General features: G+C 30.9%; 3 protein-coding genes across 3 annotated transcripts; 1 reads left to right on the top strand and 2 right to left on the bottom strand.

Annotated features, from left to right (window-relative positions):
- Positions 1-2162: 2162 nt before the first annotated feature.
- Positions 2163-7841, top strand: LOC146926706 (protein NRT1/ PTR FAMILY 5.6-like). Its single transcript, XM_085700214.1, has 4 exons — positions 2163-2405; positions 4588-4805; positions 5627-6174; positions 6728-7841. The coding sequence occupies exons 1-4, from the start codon at positions 2264-2266 to the stop codon at positions 7599-7601; spliced, it is 1782 nt and encodes a 593-aa protein (XP_085556340.1). The 5' UTR covers positions 2163-2263; the 3' UTR covers positions 7602-7841.
- Positions 7842-17571: 9730 nt separating this feature from the next.
- Positions 17572-19120, bottom strand: LOC146926705 (F-box protein SKIP22-like). Its single transcript, XM_085700213.1, has one exon. It carries the CDS (start codon positions 18719-18721, stop codon positions 17960-17962), a length of 762 nt encoding a protein of 253 aa, XP_085556339.1. The 5' UTR covers positions 18722-19120; the 3' UTR covers positions 17572-17959.
- Positions 19121-19948: 828 nt separating this feature from the next.
- On the bottom strand, positions 19949-24802 carry LOC146926704 ((-)-germacrene D synthase-like). The gene is made up of 7 exons (XM_085700212.1): positions 24608-24802; positions 23973-24258; positions 22517-22898; positions 21844-22062; positions 20994-21135; positions 20657-20902; positions 19949-20439 (listed from the first exon to the last, which is right to left on the bottom strand). The coding sequence occupies exons 1-7, from the start codon at positions 24734-24736 to the stop codon at positions 20146-20148; spliced, it is 1698 nt and encodes a 565-aa protein (XP_085556338.1). The 5' UTR covers positions 24737-24802; the 3' UTR covers positions 19949-20145.
- Between the last annotated feature and the right edge of the window lie 1827 nt (positions 24803-26629).

The following is a 26629-nucleotide window of genomic DNA, read 5'->3' as shown; positions in this document are numbered from 1 at the left end:
TAAAATTATAAAAAAAGAAAAACAATTATAACAACTAAAATGTATGTTAATAGCACTATGATGACTTACTTGTGATTTTGTTGAATCAATTTATATGAATTTTGAAAAAATGAGATTGGGTGATTTTGGTAGAGATTGATAATTGAGAGTGATAATGGATGAGAGTGATGTTGGTTCTGCCTAAAATTTGTACCAGTAATCGCAGTGGCAGTTAACTGGCAATGGACTCTGCGGCAGTTAACTACCGCCTTCTAGTTCCATCGGCAGTTAACTACTGAGGGGCATTAACGTCTTTTTCTGGCGTGTTTTAGTTTTGTTTCAAGTGTGAACATCAATTTTCGTGTCTTTAATGTGTAGAGACTAATGAGTAATTCTATTTTTATGATGAGCTAAAATAGAAATACTAATAGTTAACCATAGTTTGTGTGCTATAAACAAAGAAGTCATGGTCCCCATGTTACACACACCAAGCAGTCGTTCTAGTTGCCATCCCATCATCACAAGGAGACAGAGAATAAAAAAGAGTTCTCGCAGTGAGAGTGTATGTTGATTTGAAAGACCATTACCACATCAACTATATTCGAATATAAATTCAAGTACGTTTTCGAATATTGATGTGTTGTTTCTGATGATCAACATGCATGATTGACCCTAGGGTTTAAAATTAAGTTTGATTTTAACACTTTACTTGTTGAAAGAAACAAATAAACATCATTTTTTTTTTGGGTCAAATGGGACAAGAAAAATAAAAAAAATCTTACTCTTAATCGTAATTCAACCTGCTTTGTAAACAATATGCAACTCTAGTTGTGGTTTCGGTCCAATGTTCTTCTCGAGACATTTAGTGTGTTGATGACTCTTGAGAGACAATATTTTCACGTGTTTTTTTTTCCCCTTATGGATTCTTCATATATCCATTGATAAAAAAGAAAGGCAAGAGGAACTAAAATTCTAACTAATTCGTTGTGCAGGGTCTTTTCAACGCAACCCTCTTGCCAATCGACATTGGCTCACACGTAACTTAATTTGGAGTCCAAAATGGAACAGTAACGTGGTCCCAATTCCCAAATGAAAATAATGCGGGCACAAATACTACGCCATTACAACAATGATGATGCTTGTGTGCAAGTTAGGAGCATCTCACTAATTCCATTAAAGTTTTGTTACTAATTCAACACATAATTTCCTTCAAGTTTTGAGCTTTTTTGAGTTAAACCTTTCTCAAATGTCAAGAATAAAGAGCACCAAATTCCTTAAAAAACATATTAAAATAGATATATTAGTAAAGACCACATTTAATATAGGTGGAAAATATAGTAAGTGCAGTGTAAGATGATAGATAAAAGAAAAAAAAAGTGAAATACCTCAATATGTACTTTTTTTTTTTTGAAGGAACCTCAATATGTACTTATTAAGGAAAATATTTCTTTTTGAAGGAAGGAATTTCTCTCTCTCTTTTTAAATAGATATATTAGTAAAGATCACATTCAATATAGGTGGAGAGTATTGACCCATGGGTAAATATTAAAAAATTATTAAAAAAACCTTATTCAGGCGATAGTTGGTCTATGAGGTCATCGTGAGTTTAGCTCAGTTGGTATGGACAATGCATAATATATACAAGGTCCGGGGTCACCACCCAAAAAAAGTTGGTCTATGAGGTATTTATTGAGTGATAATAATTTGACCTTATAATCTAAAAGAGCATAGTTTAAATCTCTTCGAACTTAATAATAAAATGATTATTAATATCACTTTAAGAATAAAGGCACCATCAATCTATTTCTAAAACAATAATTTTTTTTCTTATGTTTGGTCACCTGACTTAAATCTCTTATGTTTGGTCACTTGATGTATTTTATAAATTATTATTATTCCATCAAATTTGTCTCTGAATTATCATTCATCTATGCTATTTTTATAGAAATTGGGGAGCATATTTGATGAATGAATGATATTTAAATAACTTATTATATTTCTAGTGTTTAGGGATCAAATTGAAAAGATTGTTATAGTTTAACCACTCAATGATGGTTTATTGTCCACTTTATTTAATAATAGTTTACCCTACTCCAATTTAAATAAAAAATAGTGATAACTAGTGGGTCAAAAAGGCAAATCCCATTCTCTATATAAGGTGGTTATGACAAAGTATATTTGTCAATTCAATATCCACATCTAGCCCCAATATCCCTTAATTTTAGAATACTTCATCTAGTTACAGCTAGTATTCTTGCTAGCACTAGTTAGCTTGAATTTGAAGATGGAGAAGAACAAACTCAATGGGAAAAGAGGTGAGGTTGATAATGAGATGAAATGGGTTCATGATTCTTCATTGGATTATAATGGAAGAGTTCCTCTCCGAGCTTCAACTGGTGCTTGGAAAGCCTCTTTCTTCATCATCGGTAAGGCTTTAACTTCTTGCATATTTTAACCTAAAGTTCATCCATAATCCTAATAATAGTAGCACTATAAGAATATATAGGACAATTTTGATCTTTTGTTTTGATACATAATATTTCTCACTTTTTTTTTTTTTATAAATCATTATTTCTCACATATTAACTTATCTAGAACTATAAAAATATATGTCAATCATGTCCAATGTATAAATTTCTATTTAATTTTTGTAGCTCGTGATATGTGTGGCTTATTTCATATTGCAGTTTGCATAATATCATATAAAATATAAGTATGAATTTATTCCGGCCATTAAAGACCAAAAAAATCCTTGCCGCCATTATAGAATTTAAGTCATGCCAAGTTGCTAAAGTATATCCTCAATTTAAGTCAATGTATATATGCTCACCTTACTTAATAAGATTTAATTTGCAACTACATAAATGCTGAACGTTAGTGAGTGATGGAAGAGTTTCGTCAAAAACAAGCTGCTGGGTTTTATTCATTAGCTTTTCCCATCTGTGCATACATAGTAAATGAATATTTTCGGCCAAATATTCCATATTAAGTAAGAAAAAACTCCTTTAAAAAAAGTAAAAAAAAAAAAAAACTATAATTTAATGAGTTTTAAAGTATATTAGTTAATATTTAAAAATAAAAACATTTTAAAAGAAAAATACTTTTCTCTTAAAAAAAAACCTTTTGATAAGGACTTATTAAATATTTATAATTTTTTCCCTCAAAACAAATATTTATAATTTTTAATTATTAAATGTCTACAAAGAACAAGTGTTTTTTTTTTTAAACTAGCTAATTTGTCTTGATCAAATTCATCAAAAAGGAGTCTTGAGAAATATTTTTAAACGAAGTCGTCATCTTTCCTTGAATACATTTACCACCGTTATGCTTTTGTTAAATCAAAGTTTACCATTTTTATGATTAGGAAAAGATAAACTTATTTAATTTTTCTGATATCGTTCAACAGGCCATTGAGACTAGGTTTAGATAATAGAATACCTTTAAAAAATCCACACTAGCTAGGTTTAGATGATACTTAAAATACCTTTGCTTTTGATTCACGAAAGGGAAGAATTCAAACTCACTCAGGACTATATATTTATAGATAATAAGTGTAAACTAAGTAATAATAAGATCATGAACAAAAACAAAAAAACCATAACTTGAAATGATTAAGAACTCAGAGTTTGATTTGGACTGGGGGTGGTTCCCACTACCTACAAATAGTTATGTTCCTTTTTTTCCTGTTGATATATTTTTTTTTCTGTTGATATATCTAGACATAATCTTCTACTAGTAACATCAGTGATGACAAATGAGATATGCTACATAATAAAGCATGTATTCTATTATTAGGTGAATTTCATTTTTAAGAAATCCCATTTTAATTAACTAGTGCGAGTAATAATGGGAGTGTGCTAAGCACTAGCAACCTCAATAAACTATTGGCACCCTCATCCGGTAATACAATGGGTGCGTCCTATAGGAAGCTACCATTTTATTTGGGAAAAAATATTCCTTATTTTTATTATGAAGGACATGCTTGAATCAATGTTTTAAAACTCGAACCGGTGATCGATCCGGTCAAGGTACTAGATAAATAGATCATTGGTCGGATCGCATGACTGTTAACCTGGTTTATATATAAAACATTTAAAATATTTGACCTAAATTTCAAAACAAAAAAAAGTCAATAAAAATATTGATAAAGTGTTTTAAAACTCGAACCGGTGATCGATCCGGTCAAGGTACTAAATCAATAGATCATTGGTCGGATCGCATGACTGTTAACCTGGTCTATATATAAAACATTTAAAATATTTGACCTAAATTTCAAAACAAAAAAAAATATTGATAAAAATTCACCGGTTCATGACCGAGTTGATGACGTCATCCCAGTTCAATTACACATCCGATCCAATATGCTTATCAAACCGACAATGGGTCTAGTTCCCGGTTCAACCTGTCGAACCGACCGGTCCAGTTCGAATTTTAAACGTATGATTGTGAGGTCTTGAGGGGGGGTCCGGGAAAGTAATCTTTTAAATTGTGAGGTCATCCAAATTATAGTAGCTTTTGTATTCACTTATTACTCATATTACAACAAGTTTCTAACAAAATTATGAGCTTAATATTTTTCAAAAACCCTTTTTTTACCTATGTTTACAGCGATTGAGTTTAGTGAAAGGCTTAGCTACTTTGGAATAGCAACTAGCTTGGTGATTTACCTCACAAAGGTTATGCATCAAGACCTTAAGACAGCAGTTAGGAATGTGAACTATTGGTCTGGAGTCACCACTTTAATGCCACTTTTTGGAGGATTCTTAGCTGATTCATACTTGGGCCGTTACACCACTGTGATTGCTTCATGCATCATTTATCTCTTGGTAATCTCAATCTCACCTCATCTTATAGAACATTAAGTAACATTAATTGAGTTTAATTATAACTATATATTAACTATTTATTAATGGAAAATGCTATTTATCTAGAAATATAGCATCAAGAATTTTTCAAGACACATGTGGCAAGTTTTAATTGCATGATTTATTTGTTCACTTCCTATTTTTCAGCCACACCTCCTTGAATTGTGGCAAATAGTGCATTGTGATTGGTTGTTTTTTATTCTTGAAGAATTCTTGATGTTTTTTTTCTAGAGATATAGCATTGCTCTTTATTAATTGTGTACTAACTGTACTGACTACTTTGTATGGGTTGATTTTGAACGAAATGAACTAGTTTTGCATTTGCTCAAAAATAGAAAGAAAAAAAATGATATATTAAAGCATTGTATATATGTAGGGGTGGGCATGGTTCGGTTCAGGATGAAAACTGAATAGAACTGAATTGAACTATTTGATAAATTTAAATAACTAAACCAAACCGAACTATTTGCATTTTGAACTGAACCGAACTGTTTCAAACCAAACTGTTTTGAATTGAATCAAACTGTTTCAGTTCAGTTCCAGAACTGTTAGTAATGGTTCAATTTATTTTGGTTTGGATCGGTTCAATTGTTCGGTTCGGTTTTTTTTTTTTTCCCACCCGTATATAATTATTTATGTATTTTCCTTTCACTATAGTGTTATGTGACATGATATGATATGATCTAATGTTTGTGTAAATATTTTTTACTAGCATAGTATTTAAATTCTTATTGATTTGAATTTTATATAGTTTATTAACAATGATAACATTTGTTTTACAGGGTTTGGTCCTGCTTACTCTATCATGGTTCTTACCAAGTTTAAAGCCATGTGCTCATTCTAGTACATGCATTGAACCAAGGAAGATTCATGAAGTGTTCTTCTTCCTAGCTATATATTTAATATCAATAGGAACAGGAGGACACAAACCTTCTTTAGAGAGTTTTGGAGCTGATCAATTTGATGATAATCATATTGAAGAAAGAAGGCAAAAGATGTCATTTTTCAATTGGTGGAATTGTGGACTTTGTAGTGGACTCATTCTTGGTGTGACATTAATTGTTTATGTACAAGATCATGTGAATTGGGGTGTTGCTGATATTATTCTCACATGTGTTATGACTTTCTCATTGCTTATTTTTGTGATTGGAAGCAAATTTTATCGTTATAGGATACCAAATGGGAGCCCTTTGACTCCAATGTTGCAAGTTGTTGTTGCTGCAATTTCTAAGAGAAAACTTCCTTATCCTTCTAATCCAACTCAATTATATGAAGTTTCTAAGGCTGAGGGGAATAATGGAAGACTTTTGGCTCATACCAAAAAACTCAAGTAAGTATTACATGAATGATTTTAGATTACTATTATCAAAATTGAAAAAAAAAATGTAGGAAAAGACGAGTCTTGCGAACAAAGTTTCAATTGCGGTCATGATCACTTTTGAAATTATGTTGTTATCCTTGATATTTAAAATTGTGCATAAATTATACACCTGATGTGGTCGTATTTGCAGTTCTAATACAATCATCTGAATCATATAACCTTGGTGTTGCGACCTCAATTGTAGTTACAACAATTTAAAATCGCAGATCATGTTGTTGAGACCACAATTTATTAAAATAAAATCTATGGTTGCGATTGTGGTCGTGACATCAAGATTTTGAATGCATATTCAATGCAACATTAAAGAGTGTGGTTTTCAATTGTTGTACTCACCGTTGTCGTCACATTGCAAACTTTTATATTACCGAAAAAGGTACAAAAATGTGACCGATGTGGTAGAAATTGTGGTTGTGATGATGTTGGGAGGTCTCATCTTAAATGAAATAAAGTAACTTGGTAAAAAAGTAATCATATATTTTTTGATGGTACATTTCTTTTTCAGATTTTTTGACAAGGCAGCAATAGTTAAAACTGAAGGAAATTTAGCAAAGGAACAAAGTCCATGGAAACTAGCAACAGTCACTAGAGTTGAAGAAATGAAGCTTATGATCAACATGATCCCAATTTGGATATTTACTTTACCATTTGGAATGTGTGCTGCACAAACATCAACCTTCTTTATCAAACAAGGTAATATAATGAACAGAAAAATAGGACATGGTTTCGAGATTCCACCAGCTTCAATTTTCACCATTTCCGCTATTGGTATGATAATTTCTGTCGCAATTTACGACAAAGTCCTCGTACCGGTTTTAAGAAAAATAAGTGGAAATGAAAGAGGGATGAACATTCTTCAAAGGATCGGTATTGGAATGGTTTTTTCAGTTATAACAATGATAGTAGCAGCTTTGGTCGAGAAAAAAAGGCTTAAAGTTGTTGAGATGAATCCATCGCATGGTTCACTTTCAATGAGTGTTTTTTGGTTAGCGCCACAGTTTCTAATTATTGGTTTTGGCGACGGTTTGGCGCTTGTTGGTTTACAAGAATATTTCTATGACCAAGTTCCTGATTCAATGAGAAGCTTGGGAATTGGACTTTACCTTAGTGTGATTGGAGCTGCAAATTTTCTAAGTAGTTTGTTGATAACAATTGTTGATCATGTGACAAGTAAAAGTGGTAAAAGTTGGTTTGGTGAAGATTTGAATAGTAGTCGTTTGGATAAATTCTATTGGCTATTGGCAGCTATAACTACATTGAGTGTGTTTGTGTTTGTGCTCTTTGCTCAAAGGTATACTTATAAGAATGTACAAAATAATGTTGTGGCTGATTGTTATGATGGAAAGAGTGATGATGGTGGAGCAGGGAGAATGGTGTGAATTAGTTCTTAATTTTACTATATATGTTTGCATGTAGTAAAGTCGTATAATTTGTAAATTTAGTTTTTAATTGCGTGTTAGTTACTTTGCTTTGAACTGATTTGAAGAATAATCATAGAATATTGTGGTTACTTATGACTCAATTCAAGAGTTTTCTATTTATCTCTATAAGGATTATATGTAATATTTGACAAGAAAATTCTGAATATTTTCAATGCAAAAGTTACCACATTTTCCTTAGTTTTATCTCAATTTTGGGCACATTCCTACCATTTGTCAAGGACGGGGGTATGAGTACATTGTACTAACATACCAATCTTGTATTGCGGTGCCCGTGAAAATAGTATATGTTAACAAAACGTAACATTAGGGGAAAGTTCTTGTTGTCCTTTCTCGACAACAGTTCGCCAAGGTAGATCGAAAGTCCTATATAAATATAAGGAGGCACATCGCATTATTACATCGTCAAAAGAACAACAATGAAAGGCGAATTTCAATACATCATTGATCTCGTAAGTATCAAAAGTTCATGCTATTTGAACGTGCATTACTAAAATGCTCCCAACACCTTTATGAGCTCTGAGATATAGTATTATCGGTGCTCACGCTAATTTGATCCAATCCATTGAGATTAACGATCCTTAGAAACCTCTACAAGGCCGTACACTTTAGTTTTAGTCGCCGTGAAAGTGGTATTCTTCGAAAAACAAACCGCGGTGATTGTAAATCCACCATTGGCTAAAGACACGATCATTGACTAGTGTCAGTATCGCTTTTTGAAAGTAAGTGAAATAAGCGAACAAATGATAAGAATAGAAGATGGGGTGCTTTCTGACGAAACGTAGTGCAGATGTTTTTTTTCCATTTCGAAGTGCATGCCCTAATTTAACAATGTTATCTCGATTTCGTCATGTTGAAACGAGTTATATAGATGCATGCTTCATTTTTAGGTTGGCGACGTATTACTCTCGAGATTATTCAAAAACGATTCAAGATGAAAGAACAAAAAAAAAAAAAAAAAAGCAAAACAGCTATTTATGTTGTGTATATAAAGGAAACATCTATATTAGAGTCGCGAAACCGCTAACGAAAGGTAAGTGATTGATCTGCCCTTTTTTTTACTAACATAGAAATGTCGTCAAATGGAAAGGCGGATATTCGTGATTGGTCTAAACCGAATCGAGAAAGAACATGATCCGCGTCAAAATCGATATAAGGAAAACACCACTTCATTCATCTTTCCCTTGCTTTCTTTTACAAGTAAACTACCTTTCTCGTTGTTGCGCTTTTGAAATGGATGTTTAACTTAAGTCGATCCACTTGCATTGATGATCTCTCTTCCCTCGAGGGAAGTACCGAGGAAAGTCACATAAGTACAGCCAGGAAGCCATAAACTTAATTTTTATTCAGAAGACTAATCGAGAAGTACAAGTACCCCATAAAATTCATTAGTAAGAGTCAGGGGTTTAGATGATGATAGAATACCTTTAAAAAAAATCCAGACTAGGTTTAGATGATACCTTTGCTTTTGATTCACGAAAGGGAAGAATTCAAACTCACTCAGGACTATATATTTATAGATAATAAGTGTAAACTAAGTAATTATGAGATCATAAAAATAACCCATAACTTGAAATGATTAAGAACTTAACAGTTCGATTTGGACTAGGGGTGGCTCCCACTACCTACAAATAGTTGTTACATTTTTTTTTTCCTGTTGATATATCTAGGCATAATCTTCTACTAGTAACATCAGTGATGACAAACGAGATATGCTACACAATAAGGCACATATACATTATTAGGTGAATTTCATTTTTAAGAAATCCCACTCTTAACTACTGGAATTTTGCTCTTCTCCAGCACAAAACACTCGCGTCCAACTGAAATTACTAATTTACTTCTACGTTACTTAAGTAACGCAACATGAGTTAACTCACGCAAGTGTTAATTCCAACATGAGTTACCTCACACAAGTGTTAATTTCCAGTGTGAGTTAAGTTGCACAACGCATGTTAAGATGCGCAGATTTTAACACTTGCGTTACTTAACTAACGCAAGGGTATTTTCGTCATTTCAGTTGGGGCGCGAGAGTTTTGTGTTGGGAGAAGAGCATAATTCTAACTAGTGCAAGTAATAATGTGAGTGTGCTAAGCACTAGTAACCTCAATAATCTATTGGCACCCCCATCGGGTAATACAAGGGGTGTGTCTTATAGGAAACTACCATTTTCCAGGGAAAAAATATATATTCCTCAGTTTTTTTTATTGAGGATATGCTTGAATAATAGAATAATGTAACTTTTCCTTCTCTAAATTTTGTGCATGAGAAAATATGGCTAGCAATGGAGGTAATGAGAAAAAAAAAACTTCTTATTTTGAGTTTAATTGAATAGTTTTTTAATCATTTTATGTATAAAACTATTTAAAAGAATTTAAGAAATGAAATTAAAAGAATTTAAGAAATGAAATTTGCGAAAAAAATAGATCATGAGAATTTGAAAGCTTTAAATAAATATTAAAAATAAATATATGGAAATTTAATGGCTAAAATTGTTCAATTTTTTAATTAAGGAATCACAATTGCCAAATCTACATTGAAGTGTAATTACTACAAATCAATATTATAATGGTGGACAAGTATGGATTATCATTCCTAAAAGGTTTTGAACCACGGCGAGTATATAGAAAATTATAATATCAAGGAAAAAGAAAAACCTTAACATTAGGAGAGTCTAGGAGACACCCCATTTTAGTTATGATGTGATTGATTGTTAGCAACCGGATTAAAAAATTGAATGATAAGATTTGGTGTCAACGGATCCAGATTATATATATATATATATATATATATATATATATATATATATATATATATATATATATATATATATATATATATATATATATATATATATATAAAGAGAACCGTTCAATTTTGATCCAACTATCAAAGTTAATTTGAATGCATAAAAAATAGGTTTAAATGTGTAATTGGTCCCTGCACTTTTAACAGATTTTGGCATTGGTCCCTGCACTTTTTTTTGTTTGGCATTGGTCCCTGCACTTTGTAAAAATATTGGCATTGGTCCCTGTACTTTTTTTTGTTTGGCATTGGTCCCTGCACTTTGTAAAAATATTGGTATTGGTCCCTGCACTTTGAAAAAATATTGGTATTGGTGCCACGTGGCATGAAATGATTGGGACCAATACCAATATTTTTCCAAAGTGCAGGGACCAATACCAATATTTTTACAAAGTGCAGGGACCAATGCCAAACAAAAAAAAGTACAGGGACCAATGCCAAACAAAAAAAAGTGCAGGGACCAATGCCAAAATCTGTTGAAAATGCAGGGACTAATTACACATTTAAACCTAAAAAATATTGTCTACTAGAAATTTGCATCCATTTTTTACGTCAGTGTTTTAAAGTTAAGTATAACTTGAGTTTTTAAATAATTAAAAATATTGCTCCCCTAAATAAATTTGACATTTTGTACCATAATTATACAAACATAAATTAGACAAGTATTTAATTAATTATTTAATCAATATATAGATAAATGTTATGTTTGACATTTTTTATTTGAATTGTAACAAAAGGATTAATTTATTTTGTATAACAAAATATACATAATTTACCATTTACATTGTACCATCAACCAAACAACCTCACAAACTGTTTCATATTTTGTGTTGTGTGAGATTGACACATATTTCATATTTTCTAACTAATTCACATACTTCGATTTTACAATATTCACATACTTTGTGATTGTAACCAAATTTCTCGTGATATTATTTTGTTTTAGTGTATAAATTTGGTTATACTCGTTACATTATACTCGTTTTATGCTTGATTTTATTATACTCGTTTTATGCTTGATTTTATTATCTAAGGGCCAATTGTGTGCTTTAATACGTACTCCTATATTGAGTCCTCTCTTTGAATATAAAATTTTCATCCAATTTTAGTGAAGTTGAAACAATAAATAAAAGTTGTACTTTGGAGGAACTAAACCATTGAAATACTATTTTTTTATCTAACGGTATTGATTAAATTTTAGAGATTTAATATTTTTTAGAGTATGCATATTTGAGTATGAAGTTGTTTAAATTTGAGTATGAAATGAAATAAACTGATCAACCAAACCAAGCCGAAGTAAACATGTTAGCTTGGTTCGACTTCATTTCTAAAAAAAAAAGTAAAAACCAAATCAAACTAATGTAGATTTTATTGGTTCTGACTTTCTTTTTTGTCTGAAAATTGATTCAAACCGAACCGCTACATCTCGCTTAGTTTGTTCTTTTTTAATAAAAGTTTGCTTATATAAAAATAGATCCCACTAATCTTCCTTTTGGACAATGAAATTTAGTAATTTTTTTACATGTACATTTTACCTGATGTTAGAGACGAGAAAATATGTCTCTTAAACTAGGTGGATAGTAAACTTCTTATCTCATTTAAGCAAAAGATTGTTAAGAGTCTCACATCGGATATGAGATGGTCTGATAATGAGTTTATAAGTGTGGGCAATTCTCAGCTCACAAACTGGTTTTGTGTGGTTGTGTTAGGCTCAACCACGATTTCTAAGATGGTATTAGAGTCTCTTCAAGATTCATTGGATCACCTGCTATTAGGTTTCCGCTATCGGACCACCCACCATTTATGTCCACAAATATGTGTGTCTAACAATATTATGAGCCAATTAATATTTAAAAAAAAAAATTAATCAATAACTTAGTGTGTGTTTGGTTTGACGGTGAGGAGAATTAATTCTAATAGAATTGATTTTACTTAAAAGTGAGTTGAATGTAAATTGATTTATGTTTGGTTGCACTGACATCAACGCGATTCTTATCAATTCATGTTGTTTGGATGATATGGATCAAAATTGATTTTGAATGCACAATTACAAAAATGGGTTTTAATAATTGTCAATGACATTAGATGTCATTTGTACTCTAAAAGAAGAAATTAGATGTCATTTCTATTTTATACAATTATTTAAATATTATTAATTTTAATTAATTATAGATTTTTAAAACTTTTAAATATGTCTTTATTGCATTTTATTAATATATTCATATTTTTTAGAAATTTATATAATATTAATTAGCATATACCTTTTTAAAACATCAAAATAATAATATCAACAGAAAAAAAAAAACATCAAAATAATTAACATAGTATATGTGCTTTGGAACTTAGTTAATTTCAACATTGTATTTTTCCTAAAAGAAAAAACATTGCTTATTTTGTGTAGCAAAGAAAATATGCGGAAGCCCAATTACCCTTCTTCTTTAACCTGTGATTGCAATTCTGCAACTCCATACATAGGCGTGGCGGCTGAGAACAAAAAAATTAGAGAGATTCGGTGAACATGGAAAATCATAATATCCGATACTTACTTTCGATGATAGTTAAAAGGGTGATAAAGGAAGAAAAACCAACCCGGTAATGATGAATTGATTTTGGAGTTCATCGTGAATGCTTGGATTTATAACTTCTTTTAAAATTGAGTTTGGATTTATAGTTAGAATGCGTTAAACTGACGTTTATAGGTTCCCAAGGCTGAAACAGACACTTTTGAATCATGTAATTATTATGATTTGTAAAATTTGAACAAACCCTTCCAATACTAGTCTAATTAATAATCATTTTCATTCATCTTTCATTTTCACTTATTTTTGTTAAAATTGGCATGAGAATTTTGTCGTAAGTTTCGATATAAATTATCATATGCGGTCGGTGGAGTAGTATAAAATGAAGCTGATGAAATCTCAAAACCAATTCCTATTTTTTCTATTCATTATATTACCTTATGTTGGAACATGAGTGTGAAATCAGAAGGAAATTTGAATGTTGGAAGATTAAACATCGAGTCATAATAATGAAAAAGATATTAGTAATTATTATTTTTTATTCGTACATATCACTTTACAAAATTTTAACTTATGTTGGTTGTGATAAAGTTAAGAATTCAACTAAGCTTTCTATCTTTCCTATATTCATATCCAATTAGTTTCTTCTAAGAGTTGTTGAACCGATCAATGGGTTAGTTTCTTTTTTATTTTAACCACAAGAGTCTTTGAACTCATTGCCTCCCATAATTGTAGTTAAATGCAATCACGAAATCTCATTATAAATTATAGGCCAAATATCACTTTTGTTCCTTTTAGTTTGACAGAATTCTCAAATTAATCATTTAAGTTTCGAAAGTTTCAATCAGGTCATTTTAGTTTGACAGAACTTCCACGTTAGTCCATCAAGTTTTAAAAGTTTCAAATAGGTCATTTGAGTTGATAAACTATTTTACTGTTACCCCTACTGTCAGTCTCCATTTAACTGATGTTGATGTAGCCGTTAAGTTGTTAACTTAGATCAAAATGTTGCCTTTTAAAAGCTCGAGGATGTCAAAACGCTACATTTAATGGTCACAAATGATCAATTATAGTGCTAGAAAGACAACTATTTACAACAACAAATGGCTTTCTAGCACTATTAAACAACATTTATAGTGCGAGAATGATCATTTGTGACGATTAAACGTAACGTTTTGACACCTGGAGCTTTTAAAAGGCAGCGTTTTGATCCAAGTCAACAACTTATCGGCTACACCAGCATCAATTAATTATTAACTGATAGCAGAGGTAACGGTGAAATAGTTTATCAACTAAAAGGACATATTTGAAACTTTTGAAACTTAAAGGACTAACTTGGGGATTTTGTCAAACTAAAAGGACCTAATTGAAACTTTTGAAACTTAAAGGACTAACTTGGGAATTTTGTCAAACTAAAAGGACCTAACTGAAACTTTCGAAACCTAAAGGATTAACTTGGGAATTCTGTCAAACTAAAAGGACCAAACGTGGTATTTGGCCTAAATTATAAAGAAAGTACTCCACTTAGTTCACAAATTACACCAAAGAGTTATATTGAGTTGTCGAGAACTCTTTCTCCTTTTTTCCTCTTTCTGCTCGATCCACTTCCGAGCCACTTCCCCCTTTCTTTTTTTTGTCCATTCGAAATTAAGAGTGTTCTTAAGATCATAGTCTTTTTCGAGATATAATGTCCATTTAGAATTAAGAATGTTCTTAAGAGCATAATTCATTCGATAATATATGTCCCTTCGAAATAAAGAGTATTTTTTAAGGTTATAGTATCTTTTCAGAAATAACGTCCCTTCGGAATTAAGAATAATCTAAAGAGTATGGCAAATTTCGATATTTTTATTCTCGGAGAAGTTAGAGTTTGGAATGGTGATAGGACCATATTTGAGTGGTCATAATACCATAATTGGAGAAGTTAAATGTTAGAATGATGGTAACATCATATTTGAGTGGTCACAATATCATAGTAGAGTGGTCACAATATCATAGTAGAGTAGTCATGGTACCATAATTGATTGGTTTCAACATTAAATTAAGAGTGATCTTAGTACCATATAGGAGATGTAATTCTCAAACGATTAGCTACAATGCAGCGGTTAATTGCACATTTGTAGTTGAACTTGTTTTATCCTGAAGACGGTAGACATGACAACAAAACCCGCCCCCGCCAGACCCGGCTTCCCCGCCCCAAATTTAACGGGGAAAAGCCGATTTAACTAGGTGAGGGTGTGGGGGAAATCTGGATTTTTAGTACGGGTGGGGGGGGTGCTTACACTCTCCCCGCACCCACCCCCGCCCCGCACCCGCTTTTTGAAATTTACTTTTATTAAATTATAAAATTTAATAAAAGTAAAATAATTATAATAAATATGTTTCTAAAGAGTAATAATATACTAAAATAGGTTGGTGCTTATGAAAATAAGATTATAAAATCTTATTTGAGATAGGATCCATTGACACCAGGTGTCAACGGATTCATTGACACCAAATCTTAAACGTTCATTTCTTTTAATCTAAAGGTCAATAATTATTTAACAAAATCTTAATGTGGACATTCAATATTTTATATCTCACTTTTAAGACTATTTATTATATTTTGTCAAAAAAAAAAGACTATTTATTGTATTCTCTCTCATCAATCTCATTCACATTCTTCCCTAAAGCCTCATGTTTCCAACCTCTTCTTGTTGTTTTTTTTCCTTCGTTTCTTCCATTTATCATCGATGATGTTTCCATCATTTGCCATTGTTGGAGGTAAAAATTTCATGATTCTTAAATTTTTAGTTTGTAGAACTAGAAAAAATTATCATTAAAATAGTTAGGTTCCCAAATTGTGGCATACGATTTGTCAACTTAGTTTCAAGGTTTATGTTAAAAAAAATTAAATGCTAACTAATGCTTGATTCATGTGGATAAACATAAAACAATTGAACAACCATGAATCGATTCTTTAGTTAGGTTACTAAATTGTGGCATACGATGTGTCAAACTCAGATTCAAGGTTTATGTTTAAAAAATTTAAATGCTAACCAATGCTTGATTCATGTCAAGGATAAACATAAAACAATTAAACAACCATGAACCAATTCTTTTGTAAGATAATATGATGCTCGTACAGGATGTATCATTGAGAAGAAGACAAGTCCCATTTAGGAAATAAGAGGATTTGTAGGAAAGGAGATATGAAATACTTATTATCCATGTTAAGATTTTGATGAATAATTATTGACCTTTAGAATAAAAGAAATGAACGTTTAGGATTTGGTGTCAACGAATCCATTGACACCTGGTGTCAACGGATCCTAACTCATCTTATTTTCATAAGCACCAACCTATTTTAGTATATTATTACTCTTTAGAAACATATTTATTATAATTATTTTGCTCTTTTCAAAAAAGTTTATCAGATCTTTAACTATTAATATAATTATTGTTTTTTGTTGCTAAGAAAAAATATGTATTCTTTTAATATTTTATAAAAAATAGAGTTTTTGCGGGTGGGGGGTGGGGCCGGGGCCGAGAGACCCGTCCCCATTGAGGGCGGGGTTGGGTGTTCAATTTTTACCCCCAATATGGTTTGGGGACGGGGGCGGGTACGTGCATGTAAGCGGGGGCGGGGACATGGATGCTTTAACCCACATCCAACCCGCCCCGTTGCCATGTCTAGGAGGCGGCGTGGTTGATAGTCTATCTTGCACAATTTTTAAACAGTGTCATGAAACTTCTTAAAGAGAGTGACCTGATCGTGACTCAACTTAGTAATAATTTCGGTGGATAATTTTTTTCTTCAAAAATAGACTTTGAAAATCCAAAACCAACAATACATAGCACCAACACTTCAATCGTAAAATTTTATGATGCCGACGAGTTGTTTTGCTAAGCAAGGGAAAACATGGATAGTTCAAGGTTTGACTAGCCAATGAAAAACAATTGTGATCTCTTCGTGATGTATTCCCTCGCGACATTAAGCATTTCTGTTTTAAAAATTAATGTACCTAGAACTATGTGCGAACAAATGTAATGTTACGAGGGAATTTAAGATTTCAAATTGTGGCAATATAATATTTTGTTTACCAATGCAATAATAAAAATGTCTAACATCAAAAAACATAAATGTATAAAAATGAAAAATAAACCACTCATTATAACTAATTTTTCTTCTCCTACTCACTTTTCTCGATGCTTATAGGATCTAGAATTATTGCAACAATGTAGTTTGTCAACAATAATTTCTTCATTTGTGTATTTATCCTCAAAGTTTTAATATGTAAACTCAGCTACTCGTGCCACGTTAGTAAGAGTACTTTCATGTTTCAAGCACCAAAAGTAAATATATCTCACCAAAAGTACCAAATACATTTTATAAAACTCATTACATCACTCACAGCCATTTATTTATCATGTATTCACTCAAGCAAGGTCTTTTCCACACAAAGGTTAACAAGGATTCATTCCCAACACTTGGAATCATCAGATTATTCTTTTAAATCCTCCAAGATGACACTAACCATCAGGGTTGTCCCCAACAATTTAGAGGTCCAATTGTAATAATTTTGACAATTTTCATTTAAAAATAATTGAAAAAAAATCCAACACCATTTATAGTGATAAATAATTAAGTTGTAGTTAAATATATGAGCATATGCTCGAGTATGACTTTTACCTACAGACAATTAGACACTTACATATGGATAATGAATAATTGACAACAATATTGTTGTCTTCCAGACTTTTACCTACGGAAAAATAACATTTATTGACAGATTTTGTTCGTATAGACAAAAGTGTTATTTTATTTTTTTTATCTTACACCTCAAAAATTATACCACCATCCTTACAAATATTTGAGGCCTCCATAAATTGGAGGCCCGACTCCATAGAACTCCTTGCACTTGCCCAAAAACGGCCCTGCTAACAACCACCTCTTCTCCTTTGAAAGTATCTCAGAATACGAGTCCGAGGAATTCAAAAAGAAAACGATTGATCTGAATTCTTCTTTGTTGCGCGGTAACGAGCATACAAGCTCTTATAAAACTTCATACCATTCACACTTTGTCCAAACTCTTCCTCAAATTTCTTCTTCCACAACTCATCATTTGAGGCAAGGTATTGCAATTTTGAACAAGTACAACATACTTTGGCCAAATCATCACCAGGAAGATACTCAAATATTAAGAGCTTAAGTTCCATTGGGAGGCTCATCAAACAAGGTGGAAGATTCAATCCACCTTTATCACAAAGATCCATTAAAAGTGGCAATGCAAGCCTATCATTCACTATCTTCCACAATTCAAAAACCTCATTTTCATCATCATTAACATTAAAACTAGCAATAGATTCAGAATTTGATAGCATAAACTTTAAAGGCTTGGCAAATCTACATTTATCTAAATAAACCCTATGTACACTTGATCCAACATCATCATACAATGAACCATAAACATTCACAAACTGCCCTAATGTCTGAATTTTCAAATTTACGGAATGAGATGAACAATTACTAAGAATCTCAGGAAGAGTATACCTCAAACATATCATTGAAGAAGAAGACATGTCATCAATAAGATGAGAGGAACTAATTTTCGTACCCGAAACGTGATCCAAACGAACAAACCCTGATTCAAGAATAAAAGCATGAACTGCAAATACTAGTAGTTTGAAATCGCTAATGTCATCGCCAAGCGCTTCTCTAAGCACCCTTTTCACAAAATCAGGTGTTGATTCCATTCTAATATGATGATCAGTTCATGAAGGTAAGAGTTAAAGAGAAGCAATTGTCGGTAGCAATATATATAGTACTACTAAGATACATGCGAGGACTACGTTAGTGTTAGTGTCACTATTAATAAAAAGAAGGAGAATAGATGGTACGAGAAATGGTTAATTTGTGTTCCTGAAGGGAACATGGTGTTGATTCTAAGTGAGTCTACGAAGCACGGATACAAACACCTGACACGACACGGACAACGACACATCGACACCGATAATATATTTGAGAAAATGACTCAATTCAGTGTAATCATAGAAGTCATGTCAGTGTTGGACATCAGCTCGTGTTCGACACTGGGACACACCTAATCTGAGGAATGTCCATGCTTCATAGGTGTCAGTTGGTGTTTGTAAGAATTAAAGACTAGTGTTTTGTGGGGAGAAACTATTGTTGGTTAGCAATAATATAATTATATATCACCATGATGCATGCTTCATAAGGTGTTAATTAAACACGCACGAGTACTGCGATATATATTTTTAAGGATTGTTTAATTTGAAAGTGGCTCAATTCGTGAAAAAGTAGCCTAGGTGTCAATTCAAAATAATGGGGATGTTTTTTTAATTGGAAAATAATGAGGATGTTATTGTCTCTAGTTATTGTTAATTGTTCTTGAAATGATTTTTATAAGGGGAGCAGGTGTGATGGTCAAAATATTTGTTCTTTGATGATTAAAAGAGATTTAACACGTATTTTTGCTTTTAAGTTTAAAAGAGATTTAACACGTTTTTTTGTTTTTCAGTTATTCTTTGTGATAGAAATTCTTTTTAGAGGATACTATGTTAGTAATTCTTTATAGAGGATTTATGTTAGTAATTTATTTTTTAAAAGACCATATATTAATAAGCTCATGTTTAAGCACAGACGAATGTAAGAGGTTTTGGTACCGTGGTAAAAGTATAAACGGTGCCGTCCTAATCAATTGAACTTCCTTCTCTAATATTAAAAATGGACCCCTATTAAAAGAAAATATAATTCCATTGAATGATAAGTGATAAGTGAGCTATGTTTCTTCAAAAGCTAGTGTACATATTTTGTCACCTCTTAATACTTACTCGATTTCATCCACAAATCTTAAAATTGCTCACAAGTTCACAACCCTAACCAAAAAAGTTTCATTCTTAAATATTTTAGATAATCATGAACATTAGAGCTTCTCGTATGATAATGTGCTAGAGAGAATATGGTAATAGATGAAAATGTGCAAATAAATTATGTAATAGTACAAAGGAAACTTACATTTCAAACTGTGGCATAAACTGTACCATTGTCAATTAGGAATACAATGATAAAACGAAACGGTTAAGAAAAAATAGATATCCATAAAACATTAAAAAATAGCCACTTATTATAACTGATTTTGCTTCTCCTATTCACATTTCTAAATGCTTATAGGTTCTAGAATCAGTTTAACAATGTAGTCTTTCAGCAATTCCCCATTTGTGTATTTATCCTCAAAGTTTTCGTATGTGAACTCGGCTACTCGCGCCACATTAACAATACTTTCGAGTACTGGGCTTGGGATGCAGTCTAATTTGAGACACTCTTCATTCATAACTATCCAATAATCTTCAATCTCTTTCAGAATGAGTTTGTAAGCCTCTTCTTGTGACATATCATATTGCTTCATGCAACATTCAACTGCAGAAGCAACATGCACTCTTTGCTGCTCAAACTATAAACAAAGAAGAAAAAAATTAGATACTCTTCGAATTCCATCTTAAGTGTAAAAAGATTTGTTTGATACTCTTTGATTCTATAATAAGTGTCGTTTTAACAATGATTAAATATCTTAAAATAATTGTCGATTATAGACTAAATACGTTAATTATTCAATGTATCTAAAAAGTAAAGTTTTGCTTGTAACAGTGACGTGAAGGAGTGCTTAATACCTTATGTGAGGATTTGTCATCCGTGAGTCTGGTAATAGCTGCTGCAGCATTGATGATTGTTGGGTCGTTGAAAATCCAATCAAGCAACTCTTTGTTTGAAAATTCTCCAAGACCAAGAAAAGATAGTAGTTGAAGTGAGAGTGTAGAAGATATAATTCCATTAGCCTTGTATTCATGGTAAGTTGGAATAAATCCTTCATTGCACCATTTTGCTTCAACCAAGTAGGATTTTGCCAATTTATGAAACTGTAAATCAAATTAAAAATATTTACATATCAATTCATTAATTGAAAGATGAAAAGCAAGATTGGTAAGTTATGGAATATTGGAAGCTTACATCTTCTTTAACATACTGCAACAATAAACTTGATTTTCCATTCTCTACAATTGTTGTTTCATATTCATCCCACAGTTCTAAAATTGTATTAAATACAACTTTCATGCACTCTGGAAGGGATTGAATGAGACTTATATCCCACCTGAAACTCACACAAAAAATATTTATATGCTGTAAAAAGAAGTAGGGAAGTAATGATATTTGAACAATCATTTGATAATAATTTTTGTGACAACCTTGCTTTTTTATTTTTTTATTGATAAAAAACAATAGAGAGAAAAAAAAAATAAGAAGTGAAAAAATTGTATAAAAGTTGTCACAAAATAGTTGTTCAAATATCATTATTCGTTTGAATAAGCAATTAAATATAAGTTATATCTACGACAAAAGATATAACATAAATTTAAATTGTTTTTGTATAAGCTATAAGTTATTAATAAATTATCTTAAAGAACTTATGAAAATAAATTGAAAATAGCTTAAAACATCTATCCTACGCATTTATAAGTTCTCTCAAATTGTCTCATGAATAATCATGTCTTGATAAATTCATCAAATAACTCGATCCAAACAAACAGTTGTGATGCATTGTTTTACACAGTATATCCATATTAAACTTGTTTTTTGAGAATGAAGGAACATATTAATATTAAACTTAGCGTATGTTTAGTTTCACGGTGAATGTTCCAAAATAATGGTGGATTAATGTGATTTTTGTGTAGCCATTATGATATCAAATATATAATTGGAGAATAAAAATTGCATGATTTAATTAGTACAAAGGCAAACAACACTAATAAATTGAAAGTCATGATGCAAAAAGTCAGCATCCTTTTGGGTTGAAATAAACCTGTGGATTGCCTGCGTGAAGAGTTCAAGTTCTTCAACTGTGCCAAAGGCATCATAAGTATCATCTAAAAGAGAAAGGCATAATGCCAATTTTGTCCCTAACTTTCTTGCAAGGCAATTTCTAGGTTCATAGGACATGGTCAATTGCCAAAAGTAACCCTCCACAACTCTATCCCTTGCATAAGGGACTTTTGTAACAAAGTCTGAGGCTTTCCACCACCTGTAAAAATATAGATTTATTTATCATATTGAAATCTAAAAATATTGATGCATAAATATTTGACGAAAAAACAAATATAGTTTTTACATATGGAAATATCAAGAGTTTTGATTTTACTCAATGTAAATTTTTATTATTATTATTAGTCTTTACAAATATATCATTTTTTGGTTTTAATCCTTACTATTTTATTTTAACCTGTATAATTTATTCACATTGATATTGGTCTTCGTAATATGTAGAAAATTTAATTTAGCTAGTGAAAATTAAGACTCAAATGATTTTTTTTTTATAGTGATTAAAAGAGGAAAATAGTATACTTGCAAAGACTAAAAACGTAATTAAATCAAATATCTATAAAATGAAATCTAGTAAACTGAAAAAAAAGGGCTTATAAAGAAAAGTAACTCAACAAAGGTGTAGAATATTCTTGAGTCTTTGTGATGATACTTACTTGGTGATACCCCCAAGTTCTTTTCGATACATCTTCTGCATCATATTGAAATCTAATTTTGCAAAATTCAAAAGAACTTTATCATGGGAAGGTTCTTCATTGTATGAAGAAATGTAACACCATGTTTCCAACCTAGGAACTCCCTTATGAAAAGGTGTCTTTAAGCAGTGACGTATTTGTGTACCAAGAAAAGGACTGATCAATTGATTAGTGATGATCAATGAATTAAGGTGAGAGTATGTGAAATCAAGTGCTTCATCTAGTATATCTTCATCATGAACCCTTAATTGTGTAGCTTCATACAAGCTCCACATTCCTTGTACATCTTTGGAAAGCTTTTCATTGAAGTTTTCTTCATTGTTTTTGAATTTTTCAAATATCTCTGTCAAAATTCACCAACAATATAATTAATATTAGCTAACCTTCTGAGATATTATTGTGATTATTTAGAATCTACGTTCCAAATATGATTAATTATATAAATGGCAGTTAAATTATAGAGTAAATTACACTCCCCTCCCTTAAGAGAAGCTTGAATTACACTCTCACCCCTTTTATGTTAAAATATACACTCTCCTCCCTTAAAAAATAAATATACACTACACTTTAATCTATTTTAACATAAATAAATATTTTTATGATATATACTAGTTTTGAACTACCATTTAAGAAAAATAAATTCATTTCTTTATAATTTAAATGTCAATGATAATTAAGTTTAAATATTTTACTATTGATTTTACAATTTAGAGTATAAAATTAAATTTTAAATAACCATGCTTTATTGTCTTTAGTAATTTTTCACATATTTTACTTTTATTTTGGGTTGTTTCATATTTTATTATAGGGTTTAAAACTACACGTTAAATTGTGAATAAAAAATAGCGAAAAATACGTATTCAAATTTTAATTATATTAAAATAGACCTGCAATACTATTTTTCTTTCGAAGTGTGTTAGATTTTTATTGTTTTGCTAGATTATTAGAAATAAAAAAAAAATTATTGAGGGAGTGAAGTGTAAATTTTAACATAAAAGGAGAGGGGAATGTAATTAAAGCTTCTCTTAGGGGAGTGGAGTGAAAAAATTTCTAATATGTTTTGAATAAGAGGGGAGGGAAGTGTATATTTTAACATAAGAGGGGATGTGAATGTAATTCAAGCATCTTTGAGGGGATGAGAGTGTAATTTACTCAAATCTGATATGTTGGGAGCAAATTCAAATCTGAAATTCCTTAGTTCTCTGCATTTAGTGTGTGAAATTTTCGCAACTAACTCCTTAAAACAAAAGGAAATGTTCTTCCTTGTTGTGAGCATATCTTAGCTGGTAGGATAATGCATTTTAATACGCAGGTCAGAGGTTACAATCTCAGACACCTCACTTATTCACATTAAAATGTGAATTTAAATCACTAGACTACTTGACCCCAAAAAAATGCTAAAATTTTTTGTATATACCTGAGGAAATGTGATATCCTTTTTGCCTAAGCAAACGAAATGCTAACGCAAGAAAATGAAGGCCACCTTCATTAGTGGTTATTTCCTTATTGTTAGTAAATTTTTTGTAGATTTGTTTTAATGCTTCATCAATTTCACTTTCAAAATGATAAGATATTCCCAAACGATGCAATGAGTCAATCAAGTTTAGTTGTTGTGAAATATCATTCTTGCAAGATAGAAAAATCTTCTTTACTTCTTCTTTTGGCATTTGTACTTGTTGCTTCATGTTGTCATTAATGATTTCCTGCAATTAATAATAGTTACATAATGAAACATTATAGAGCATTTAAATTTCTAACTATAAGAAAAGAGTGTTTGTACTTCTTTTTTTTTTTTTTAAGGAGATAGAGTGTTTATACTTGTTCATTGATTTGCTTTGATTAATTTTTGACACTTTATAAGAAATGCAAAATAGGTGTTAAAAAGGAGATTTGCTTTCATGTTACGTTCTTGTTCTCATAAAAATCAAGTTCTCCAGACATGGGAAGAACACACACATATTGATATGAACGTTATTTAACAAAAAAAATATACTATTAATGATATGATTCATATGAACGTTAAAATATTGGATCTAAAATTAAATATAGTACCATGTATTCAGAATCATATTGAAGGAAAATATGCCCCCAAACGCTAGGACTAAAATTTCCGTTCGGTCGTTTAATGTCAGAGACCGTATGTTGGGTTGAATCAACTGGTGAGAGAGCTGCAAGAGACATGGTCCACTGAAATTTCAATCTCTGATCAGTTAATGATGTTAACAGTCTAAGTGTAGTATAAGTGATTTGTGGGGAGATGCAATTGTTGGTTAGCAATATAAGTAGTATTATGTTGCATGGTTTATGAGTTAATTAAGCAAATGGGAGAACAACGATTAGGGACGAAAATAGAGTAGTCTTGACTAGTCTTTGTATAAAATTATAAATATAAGTTTGGTCAAAAAAAAGTTTGGTCTCTTCAAAATATTATAGGTTTAAGCCCAGCACGTTACCTCTTATATTCTTATTTTGAGGCATGCATAAGACTGACATTTTGAAATTGTATGTGGCCATTTAGCATAATTCAAACCTTATTTCAGATTACAGTCTTTAAAGAAATAACTCAATAGTGGAAATTATGATTGATATATATATATATATATATATATATATATATATATATATATATATATATATATATATATATATGGGTTTGCTAGGATACACCCACTAGTTTTTATTAAGATGTGTTTTAGCAAAAATATAACTAAAAAGTTGTTAAATACACCTTAAGGTGAATGTTGCTAAAACACACTTTCTTAAAAAATAAGTGGGTGTATGTTAGCAACGCCTATAGGCATTTGCTAGAATACACCCACTCATTTTTTAGAAGGTGTGTTATAGCAAGTGAATAACTAAAAAGTGGTTAAATACACCCTAAGGTGTAGCTTTGCTAAAACGCTCCCACATAAAAACTAGTGGGTGTGTTCTAGCAAACCCTATATATATATATATATATATATATATATATATATATATATATATATGGGCCGCTAACTTACTCCCACTCAAAAACATGAATGAGTAAGTTAGCAAGCCTACTCCCACTTATATTTTACCATAAAGCCCAAATATTTCTTTTTAAACTAGTTTAAATTAGAGGGCAATAAAGTAATTAAATTTTTTAAGACACAAATATTTTGCTTCCCGTAAATTTTTTGTAGGCTTATGTTTTCCAGATTTTTTTTTAAGGAATTATGTTTTCCAGAATTATTTCTTTTTTGGACTTTCAACACTTTTTTTTTTTGAAAGATTGGACTTTCAACACTTTTTTTTTTTCCATTCAAAGTTTCCAGAACTCTTTTGGCTTAAATTGAAAGATTATCCATCATGTTTTTCGTTTAAATTGAAATTGGTTGTTTTCAGACAACAAGTTAAATTGAAATTGGTGTTTTTATGATTGGTGTGGTATGTCCTACCAACGTTTATTTTTCAAGTACTAAGCCACATTAACAAACTAATTTTTTTAAATTTTTTTTACCTCTTAAAAAAAACAATTTTTTTTAAGGACATTGACAAACTAAATGAAAAACCTGGAGAAAAAAAAAAGTTTGTGGAAATGGTGCAAAAAAAAAGACAGTCGCTTTGATGAAAAAAAAAACGTAAGTAAACACAATCAATTAGTGCTGCCAGCCAAACATTAGGAAACAGTTCCGTGTATTTTATAAATTTTAAAATAAATAAATTGAAATTGACCATGCTATCCTTTAGTTCAAGTGTGTTAAAATAGTGGAAGGTGGTATTTTGGTAAAACACAAGTGGGAGTAGGCTTGCTAACTTACTCCTTCATATTTTTGGGTGGGAGTAAGTTAGCAACCCATATATATATATATATATATATATATATATATATATATATATATATATATATATATATATATAGACACACACACACTTTTATAATGTTATTTGTTTTATAACGTAATTTTGTAAATGGACATACAAGATATTCTCAAGTTTAGTGTATGTTTTGAAATAAGATATACGTACTCTTATATTGTTTTTACAAATGTCTCAGTTATTTTGAGATGAAAGGAGGATTATTTATATTTAATAAAGCAGACAGAACTAGTT

The sequence above is a fragment of the Medicago sativa genome, chromosome 4 (genome assembly GCF_051527215.1).
Source record: "Medicago sativa cultivar Bolivia chromosome 4, Bolivia_mono, whole genome shotgun sequence".
NCBI classification, from domain to species: domain Eukaryota; kingdom Viridiplantae; phylum Streptophyta; class Magnoliopsida; order Fabales; family Fabaceae; genus Medicago; species Medicago sativa.
Note: the sequence above shows the minus strand (reverse complement) of the source record. Positions and strands in the feature narration are given on the sequence as shown.

What these genes read in the sequence shown, in the direction of transcription:
- LOC146926706 (XM_085700214.1), top strand. Translation starts at nt 2,264, where the DNA reads ATGGAGAAGAACAAACTCAATGGGAAAAGAGGTGAGGTTGATAATGAG. An exon ending in AGCCTCTTTCTTCATCATCG is followed by an intron (nt 2,406 to 4,587) that starts GTAAGGCTTTAA and finishes CTATGTTTACAG; the next exon opens with CGATTGAGTTTAGTGAAAGG. An exon ending in CATGCATCATTTATCTCTTG is followed by an intron (nt 4,806 to 5,626) that starts GTAATCTCAATC and finishes TTTGTTTTACAG; the next exon opens with GGTTTGGTCCTGCTTACTCT.
- LOC146926705 (XM_085700213.1), bottom strand. Translation starts at nt 18,721, where the DNA reads ATGGAATCAACACCTGATTTTGTGAAAAGGGTGCTTAGAGAAGCGCTT.
- LOC146926704 (XM_085700212.1), bottom strand. Translation starts at nt 24,736, where the DNA reads ATGTCTCTTGCAGCTCTCTCACCAGTTGATTCAACCCAACATACGGTC. An exon ending in AATATGATTCTGAATACATG is followed by an intron (nt 24,259 to 24,607) that starts GTACTATATTTA and finishes TATTAATTGCAG; the next exon opens with GAAATCATTAATGACAACAT. An exon ending in GAACTTGGGGGTATCACCAA is followed by an intron (nt 22,063 to 22,516) that starts GTAAGTATCATC and finishes ATATTTTTACAG; the next exon opens with GTGGTGGAAAGCCTCAGACT.